The sequence below is a fragment of the Mauremys reevesii genome, linkage group 1 (assembly GCF_016161935.1).
Source record: "Mauremys reevesii isolate NIE-2019 linkage group 1, ASM1616193v1, whole genome shotgun sequence".
NCBI lineage: Eukaryota > Metazoa > Chordata > Testudines > Geoemydidae > Mauremys > Mauremys reevesii.
Window position 1 is genome coordinate 296,286,568 of NC_052623.1, and position 10,182 is coordinate 296,296,749.

The following is a 10,182-nucleotide window of genomic DNA, read 5'->3' on the forward strand; positions in this document are numbered from 1 at the left end:
GTGGGAGGAGGCGGGGCCTCATGGAAGGGGCACAGGGCAGCAGGCGGCGTGCGTGTGTGTGTGTGTCAGTGATGTGGCCCTCGGGCCAATGTACTAGTCCTCATGTGGCCCTCGCGGTCATTTGAGTTTGAGACCCCTGATCTAATGGCTTGAAGTTGAAACTAGACCAGTTCAGACTAAAAACATCCCCATTGTTAGAAGTGTGCACACTAACTGACCACTAGAACAATTTACCGAGGGTTACGGTGGATATGGATATTTTCACACACCCCCAAAAAATTGCTCTAGTTCAACCTGAGCAACTGGACTTGAGGCAGGAAGAATTATTTTGGAGAAGTCCCGTGGCCCGGCCCAGGTTACGCAGGAGGTCAGACCAGAGAGCACAACAGCCCTTTCTGGCTTTATAATCTGTTCACAGGCCCCCCCAGGGTCTGTCTAACTGATCTGTCCCCCACCGCCTGTCATCGCTCCAGAGCCTCTCGGGGAAGTCTGCGCGGGAGGGCGGGTCTCTGAAGAGGCTCCGAGAGCCGGTTCCCGCGGCGTTTCCATGGACACCCCCCGGCGCAGAGGGCTCCGAAGGCGGCCCCGAGCCAGCAGGCGAGAGGGGAGGGCCGCGCTCGCCGGCTCTCGGGGGCTGTAACGCCTCAGGGGAGGCGGGCGAAGCGGAGCCACCGTGACAGCGAGGGGAGAAGACGGGGTCCCCGACTGGGGCCTTGGCTCCCTACGGGCCAGGCCCTCCCTCACCCCGGGCCCCGCTCGGCTGCCGCGCTCACCTCTCCATGGCCCGGGCCCGGCCGCCGCTTCACGCCGGAGTCTCTCCAGCCCGCCCGGCCGCTTTCCGGAAGCGCCTGGGTCCTTGAACCGGAAGTTGAACGAGGCCGGATTTGCCGGGGAAGGATCACGGCTACATTGCGCATGCGCATAGCGGCCGCCCTGGGCTGTGCATTCGCGTTTGAGTTAGAACGAGGAGGGCGGCGCGAGCGCCCGGGCCTTGCGCGCTCACCCCGAAGAGGCGCAGGGGGCTGCCCCTCCCCCGCGCGCGTGGCGCTCGGGGGCTGCACACTGACCCTCCCGGGTGCGCGCGGCCGATGCCGGGGCTCTGCAGCGGGATTTGCGCCCCTTGGAGCAGCCTGCGCGCCCCCGCTGCCTGCTGCTCGCCCCTGCGCGGGGAGGTGTTATCCTCGCCGGCCCGCGCGAGCACCAGCGTGTGCCCGGCTTTCCCGTCCTGCCGGCGTTTCGCCCAGAGCATCAGAGCTGCCCGCTCGCCAGGCTACCGGCGCCCGCGGAGCGCGACTGACAGCAGTGGCGGCTTCAGGCGCCAAAGGCACCGGAGGCTCGTTAATTTCAATCCGCTGCTGCTTCCTGGCCCTGGGGGAGCATAAGCCGAGGCGCCGGAGCTGTGCAGAGGGCGGCAGGGCGTTACCCTTGTAACGCACAGGTGGAAGGTTGTTTCCAACACTAAAGGCATGGAATACAGTCTATTAAAAAGAAAAGTTTCAGAAAATTATCACCTACCAGCCTATGCTTGGGAAAGCCTCTTACTCATCACCCACAAATGGGAGTTAGCAGCCTGCCCTCGATTACCCTATGGGAGGTTAATGCTACTTCAAGGAAAATACTCCACTGCTGAACAGAAATAAAGCATCCGAAGAAGTGAGCTTAGCTCACACAGCTCTCATTAAAAAAAATTTTTAGTCTTTTTTAAGCCCACAAGTACTTGTGTTTTTTTTTTTTGCGGATACAGACTAACACGGCTGCTACTCTGAAACCAGAAATAAATTGGTAATTCTGGCTGACAGGTTCTGCCCTTATAGCCAAGCCAAATAAGTAGAAAAATAATGAACTAGTGTTGGAATTATGATGTATACTTAGTTCTTACTATGATAATTCCTTTATTAAATCCAGAGGCCAAATGGTATTTATACAATTGCGCTAAACATGCCTAACTAATAAGCAATTTACTACATCCAAACAGTAACAAAACAGTTATAAGCATTTGATCAAGATACTTAGAAATGGGCTAAACCCAGGGATGCTTAGACACATATTGGTCAGCTCCAACTTGGTCAGGCAGGTATTCGCAATGAACCCTTTAAAAGTTTACTTTTTTATGCCTTTTAACAAACAAGTGATGTCACTGTGAATTATCGACACAAGTGAAAAATTTTTTTGAGACAGTTCACCCTTAATTCCAGTTATAAATCTTGTCCGGATTAAAACCACCTTTCTCTTCAAGGCCGTTCCTCCCTATCTTTTCCCCTCCTTTCTGCTGACCAACAGTTTTTCCATTGCACCTGGGTTCACATAGGTGCTAATTTTTTAGGCAACATTGATAAGTGGGGTAGAAAGGGCCATGTTGGTTCTTTCTAAGATACTCTGGCTATGTCAACACTACACACCTTTTAGTGACAGCCCTCCCGCTAACAGGTGCGCCAATGTAGCTGCTCTTTGTCGGAGGGAGAAAGCAAGAGCCAACAAAGCACAGTCCACATCAGTGCTTTTTGTCTGTAAAACGTTTGTCATTCAGGGACGTGTTTTTTCCACACCCCTGAATGACAAAAGTTTTACCAACGAAAGTGCAGTGTAGACAAAGCCTAAGTCTTATTTAAAACCATCTGCAGTCACCCCTATTAGTCAGAGCCCTTCTTAGAAATTTCCCATTATTTAGTTATTTTTTTAACCAGACATTTTCTCTACATCATTCCTTCTGGCCTTATGACTCATTACTTTCAAGGCCTTCCTTCTTCTTGCTAGTCAGGGACTTTCTTTACAACACACATATTTCCTTACCCAAATTTAAGATAACTCTTAATTCTTTAATTTCCTATTTATTCTATAACTAGGTTTCAGACATTTCACTGGAACACACAGCAGATGATTTCTGTCCTCTCATTCCATAAGTGAGGGCTAGGAGAAAGACTTACCAGTCTATATATTTATAGAGGAGCACTATTCATTACAAACCATTTCCTGAAAGTTACCAGAGACTATATTTTCTCATACCTGTTCAGAATTCAGTGACATCAGTCTCCTTCCTGAGGGTTTGGCTACACTTGCAGGTGTGCAGTGCTGGGTGTTAAAGCTGTCTTCGTACAGCTGTGTAGGGAAAGCGCTGCAGTGTGGCCACACTGACAGCTACCAGTGCTGCAGTGTGGTCACATTTGCAGCATTTGCAGTGGTGTTGAGAGTGGTGCATTATGGGCAGCTATCCCACAGAGCACCTCTTCCCATTCTGGCGCCGTGGGTTGTGGAAAGGGGACGGAGGGTGCGGGTCATTCTGCTTCCTGTCCCAACGCCCCGTGATGCGTCGCTTCACATCCCAGCAATCCCTGTTTTTCCGTCCACGTTTGGTGCCATCTTGCCTCGTTCAACGGTTTCTGTGCAGCGCGATTTCTGTGGGAAATGGAGCCCGAACTGCTGAGGAGTATGCTGATGAGTCTCGCCAGCACATCATGTTTGGCAGCTGAGCTATTCCTTAAGATCCAAAGTGACAGTGAGGAGTCCGACGATGATAGCGAGTTGCGTAATGTGTATGACACAAAATTGCTTGTGGCCTTCACGGACATGCTCAGCACCGTGGAACGCCGCTTTTGGGCTCGGGAAACAAGCACTGAGTGGTGGGATCACATCGTCATGGAAGTCTGGGATGACGAGCAGTGGCTGCAGAACTTTCGGATGAGAAAAGCCACTTTCATGGGACTGTGTGCTGAGCTCGCCCCCACCCTGCGGCGTAAGGACACGAGATTGAGAGCTGCCCTGCCGGTGGAGAAGCGGGTGGCTATTGCAATCTGGAAGCTGGCAACTCCAGACAGCTACCGATCAGTCGGGAACCAGTTTGGAGTGGAAAGTCGACCTTTGGAATCGTGTTGATGCAAGTTTGCAGGGCCATTAATCGCATCCTGCTAAGAAGAACCATGACTCTGGGGAACGTGCAGGACATTGTGGATAGCTTTGCCCAAATGGGTTTCCCTAACTGTGGAGGGGCGATAGATGGGACGCATATTCCTATTCTGGCACCACCCCACCTAGCATCCGAGTACATTAATCGGAAGGGGTATTTCTCCATGGTTCTCCAGGCACTTGTGGATCACCGTGGGCGTTTCATTGACATTAACACAGGTTGGCCCGGAAAGGTGCATGATGCACGCATCTTTCGGAACAGTGGCCTGTTCAGGAAGCTGCAGGCCTGGACTTTTTTCCCAGATCGGAAGATCACAGTAGGGGAGGTCAAAATGCCCATTGTGATCCTTGGAGACCCCACTTACCCGTTAATGCCGTGGCTCAAGAAACCGTACACAGGGAGCCTTGACAGCAGCAAGGAACGGTTCAACTACAGGCTGAGCCAGTGCCGAATGACTGTGGAGTGTGCTTTTGGCCATTTAAAGGGGCGCTGGCGATCTCTGTATGGGAAACTGGACTTGGGGGAAAGCAACATCCCCGCGGTTATATCCGCGTACTGTACCCTCCATAATATTTGTGAAGGGAAGGGTGAAAGATTCAGTCAGGCATGGACCTCCGAGGTTCAACGCCTGGATGCTGAATTTGCACAGCCAGAGAGCAGGGCTACTAGAGAGGCCCAGCACAGGGCTGCAAGGATTAGGGATGCCCTGAGGGAGGAATTTGAGGCTGAAAACCAACAGTAATGTTTGGTGCCTTGCACGGGAGTGAAGTGCAGTGGTTACAATGTTAGTAGGAATCTGTGTTTGCTAAGCTGATTTGCAGTGCCTGTTTCTTTCCTGGGCCAAGGTATCTTTGACTTTCTGCAATAATAAAAACTCTTTTCAAAGCCAATAATTCATTTATTGAAAAGAAAATAACTTTATTGACAGACACAAGTTTTTGGGAACCTAAAAGGGCAGGGGGTTGGGGTGGGGAACTGTACAGTCACAGGTTTGAATATGTCCTGTCTGGAGGTGCTGTGCAATGAGTGCTGCACTTCAGGATGGCTATACTGCATGGTGAGGGGGATTGAGTGCAGAGGGTAAGGGTCTTGGTCCCCGGGGTGCTTGGTGAACATACAGGTGTTGAAGGCAGCTGGTGGTGGTGGTAAGAACCTGGATGCTGGGGAAGGGGGTTTTGAGCTGACATGGGGACACAAGGGAAAGAGCTTTGGGACAAGGGCGGCAGGGGGGGCGGGCGCTGTAGTGCTCCGCCTGCATGGCTACGAGCACCTGGATAGAGTCTGCTTGGTGCTCCAGGATGCTTATCAGATGCTTTGTGCTTTTCTTCCTGTCCGCTGCATTTCTCTGGAGGATCCTGCTTTCCCTTTCCCTCCAGTCCTGCACTTTTTGATTCTCTGTGACAGAGTGCTGCATAACTGCTTGCAGCATGTCTTCTTTGCTTTTTTGCGGCTTCTTCCGGAGGTTTTTTAGTCTCTCAGCCGTTGATAACACGGGCAGCTGAGATCTCAAGGTTGCATCTGTAAAGGCAAAAATGCAACACTTAACAGAGGCAGCATTGTTTATACCAGACAGTTATTCCCCCGCAGTTAAGGAGGGTAACAGTCTTCACAATAGCATAATTTTCCCATCCCAAAGAGAGCACACATAACCCACGGGAGCCCCGAAATGGTGAGTAAGGGGGACTGATTGTTTCAGGGCTGTACTGTCCTCGGGGTTTCTGTGCATTGGGGAAAGCAAACAGCTGCAGGGGGCACCTACATTGAACACTATCCCAACATTTTCCACAGGAGTTTATCCTGGAAGATATCTCGCTGCTGCGGGTCACCTGGGAAGCACTGGAGGGTCTTCTACTGCAATGCGGATTCCGCCCTGGCCCCTATGCAGCTTACCTGTGTCTTGCAATGGTCCCCCCACCCCTCGCGGCACAGTGGCGCGGACATGTTAGCCTGACTGGGACAAGGGCTACAGTGGCTCTCCCAAGAAACCTGTGCAAGCGCATTGCCCACGCTCTGGCTGAAACTTTTGAAGAGATTACCGAGGCCGATTACCGCGACGTGATAGACCACATCAATGCGCTGTTCCGCATCTAGGCATGCATGCATGCAGCCCTAACTCTCCCTCCTCTCCTGAAAAATTTCAATCCTGAAAATAAAAGCCGCTTGCCGGGAACCCGCTCCTCTGTTTGTTCTCCACCAAGTACCGGCTGCTGCGACTGGCTACCTTCCTCCTGGCTTGAGAAGAGCTCCTGGCTGCATGTCTCCTGGGATTCCGGGGTGTCTCCCCCCACCCCAGTACCCTCATTCTCGCTTTCCTCCTCCTCCTCCCCCTGCTCTGAAGTGTCCGTTGTGGTCCTCGGAGTGGAGGTGGGGTCATCCCCAAGTATTGCGTCCAGCTCTTTGTAAAAATGGCAGGTCGTGGGGGCAACGCCAGAGCGGCGGTTTCCCTCGCGGGCTTTGCAGTAGGCACTCCACAGCTCCTTCACTTTAACCCTGCACTGCAGCGTGTCCTGGTCATGGCCCCTTTCCAGCATGGCCCTTGATATCTGCCCATTGGTATCGTAATTCCTACGGCTGGAGCGCAGCTGGGACTGCACAGCTTCCTCCCCCCAAACACTGATGAGGTCCAGCAACTCGCCATTGCTCCATGCTGGGGCTCGTTTGCCACGTGGAGCCATGGTCACCTGGAAAGATTCACTGATTGCACTCTACACCTGGCTGAGCAAACAGGAAGGGGATTTTTAAAATTCCCGGGGAATTTAAAGGGCGGGTCTGACGCTTGGTCACCTGAGGCCAGGGCAGTAGAGTTCGAACTGATGAGCAGAGTGGCTGAACAGGCATTCTGGGATACCTCCGAATACCTCTGGAGGCCAATAACAGCGCTTTTGGTGGCCACACTGGCGGAGCAGCGCTGCATCAGCAGCGCTATAGTCGTTATTCCCCAGGTCGAGGTGGAGTACAACCAGCGCTGTAGCCAGGGAGATACAGCGCTGTATGTGCCTTGCAAGTGTGGACGGTGAGTGAGTTGCAGCGCTGTAAAGCTGCCACCAGTGCTGCAACTCTCCAGTGTAGCCAAGCCCTAAGTCTGCTTATAAAAAGACATTAACAGTAGAAAACACCTTGTTTTGTTTATTTTAATTGTCCTAATTATTGATTCCCTTAAGACAATTCCTCATCCTCATTGCAAAACATGATTTATAATAGAATCAAGAAGCTCAATCTTTTTATCTTAAAGAGTAGGTTATGGGGTGACAATCAGTCTATAAGTACCTACATTGGAAACAAGTATTTGATGATGGGCTCTTGAATCTAGCAGATGTCTGGGAGTTGAAGCTAGACCAAATAAGGCATAAATTTTTAACAGAGTAATTAACCATTGGGACAATTTACCCAGGACTGTCCATCACTGGCAATTTATAAAAATTTGATGTTTTTCTAAGAGATATGCTCTAACCCAAACAGGAATTATTTTGGAAAGTTCTATGGCTGTATTACACAAGAGGTCACATGAGATGATCGCAGTGGTCCCTTCTGGCTTTACAGTCCAATTTACAGGTAGAGCATGGGCAGTGGTAATACCCATATCATCTTCTCTCCCCCCTACCCCCCCTCAACTGGTCCACCAGTGTATCTCAACACCTCAAGGAAGTTCAACATTCAGGAGTATTCAGCCTTTGCCTTTTTTATCAGACTGCTGAGGAGGAACATGAGAGCCAAGTGGCCATTAAGAATTTAACTGAAACCACCCACCCACCCTTTGCACTTTCATTTAATTGGACTGATACCAAGAAATAAGCTGAAACTGTTGGCTTTACATACTGTTTAAGGCAGGGGTGGGGAACCTACAGCCTGGTTTCAGCCCGCTGCTTCATTTCATCCAGCACCGGAAGGAGGCGGGCTGGAGGGAATTGGGGGCAGGGCCTCAGAGAAGGGGTGGGGCAGGGGGCGGGGCTGGTATAACAAGCCTTGGAGATTTTCTGGACTGCAGTCAGAGGGAGTGGGTGAACCCCACAGCACTCTATCAGTGCATGGGGCTGCTCACACTGCACGTCCCCTATTGTGTGCTCCGGGAGGTGAGGGCAGCTTTGCCTCCTGCTTCTCTCAGTTTCTTCAAGCAGGTCCTGTGGGAGAGTGCTTCTCATCCCTGACCCTCTGGAACTCGCAATGAGGCCCTTGTCCTGCAGACCTCCCCACCTGTCCCCAACAGGTCACCTGAGCCAGCTGCACAATATCCAGACAGTCTGTTTCTGAACTGTGCCCAGGGAACATCTGATGTGCTCATGAATCACCCCATCCACTTCCTCACCCTCATGTCCTTCCCTGAGATTGAGTGGTGGGACTTGTTGCCTCCCAAGGAGGGTGACGCACCCCAATAGACCAGCCTGTACTCCACTCTGGTCCCACGACTCTCTGGGGAGATTAGTTGGTGGCTCCTTCACACAGCTGTGAGCACAGGGATGTACCTGGCATGGTTCACAAACTCCCCGGACACATGTCCCTTCTGCAGTGAGCGGGAGACCCTGGCACACATCTAGGTAGGGTACATCAGATTGCAGCCCCTCTTCTGGCTTCTCCAAAACTTCTTACTGTGGTTTTGACTGCACTTTTCTCTACACCTCCCATCCATGGCCCCACAAAGTCACAGGACCTCTTCTTCAACCTTCTCTTCGCACTGGCCAAGATGGGCCAACCATCACACCAGGCTGAGGAAGCTGAACAGGGTGATGCTCTGTGAGTGTGGGATCTATTTCTGATCCCTTGTACAATCATGCCTCCAGGCAGAGTTCCTCTGGGCAGTGTCCACTGACTCTCTAGACATCTTTGAGGAGCAGTGGGTGCTATTGGGAGTTCTCTGCTCAGAGTCCCACTCTGGAGCTCTGATCTTCAACCTTTGACCCCACTCCTTTTTTTTTTTCATTTGTTGTCTCTAGACATCATTTGTTGCCTGGGATCTGTGGTTCTTCACCCTTAATTGAGGAAAAGGCCTTTAGTTTTGGGCAGGCCTAGACCCACCTGTCCTTAGTACTTCAAATAGTACACACTCTTCAACCTCTTCAACAAATGAGCCAGGGCTTCTAGAGACAACAGCCTCTTTCATTATACAACCCTGATGCATTCCTTGAGCATTGTCTATTCTGTGCAGTAGAAGTGTTCTCCCATCCACCTCTGTCTCCCAGTCTCCTTGCCCAGCCAGTCCCAGTCTCATCAGACTTCTTGACCCAACTTACTCCTTTTCCTCCCCTCGTCTGGCTTTTGTCCCCTTTGCATTCAAAACCAACAGCCTTCTCCCTAGCTGCCAGCATTGGGGTTATTGAGAACACAGGGGAAAGAGGCTCCTTGCTTTCAGGTCCAGTGCCCTGCCCAGCCACTACAGGGAAAGTCTAGTTTTGCCATTGTAGCCCAGGACTGGAGCATTCTCAGTGGCTCACAGATAGTATATGCACAGTCTGGTCACAAAGCTGTAAGAAGATAGAGCCTGCTCCATCTGCCTTGTGGGGACAGCACATGCACACTCTGGCCAGCAGTATGAGTAATGAGAGGCTCAGGCACGCTCAGTGAAGATAGAATCTTCACAGATTTTTGTCTGCTAAAGCCTCTAATAAGCATCTAAGGCAGATTGCTTAGTCAAACTCTTGGGGTTTATAATGGGGGTGGCAAAAGCCACATCCCAGGCCCCTGTTAAATTTCAAGTTTCTGTTCCAAAGCATGGGGACAGTAATTTTTTTAAAGAAAAAGTTGTCAATGATCTTTAATATGGACAAAACCCTTTCCCCTAGCCTAGTTCTCAGAACTGCTGACCCATTTTGATTGAAATTTTCCAAAAATAAAAACTCATCCAGAAGCAAAAACCCAGCATGTAACATTTCAGACTAAACAGTTTGGCAAAGTTATAAGCAACTGAAAATGGGGTTTTATAATGGAAAGTGTCAGGCAATCTTAATAGGCAGCCCTACCAGCTCCACCTATAACACTGGTCTACTTCAGAGATAAAATGTGCTATTTATTATGTATTTTGATGTGCTGAATTCAAACATGACAATTAAAACAACTGATTGGCTATAGTTTCTAAGTTATGTAAATTTTTACATTTTATGTCTATGTATATTGTGTAGATAGTAGAGTTTTAATCATAAATTGTAAACCTAGGTCTTTTCATGTGTTTATGGTTGCTTTACATGATAATATTTCACCTGTCCTGTTTATGTAACACTTTAAAAATCAGCAAAAGGGTTATATAAATAAAATTTATTATGAAACAAAAGGCAAAAAACTATTATGTACAT

The 10,182-nt window shown here is 50.2% G+C and overlaps 1 protein-coding gene across 1 annotated transcript in view; it reads right to left on the reverse strand.

Annotated features, from left to right (window-relative positions):
- NUP107 (nucleoporin 107) overlaps positions 1-1,061 on the reverse strand; it is a 44,315-nt gene extending 43,254 nt beyond the window's left edge. The window contains exon 1 of the mRNA XM_039501097.1: positions 774-1,061. Within this exon, the coding sequence (XP_039357031.1) occupies positions 774-781 (8 nt within the window). The 5' untranslated portion in view covers positions 782-1,061. The remainder of the gene's footprint in view (positions 1-773) is intronic.
- Between the last annotated feature and the right edge of the window lie 9,121 nt (positions 1,062-10,182).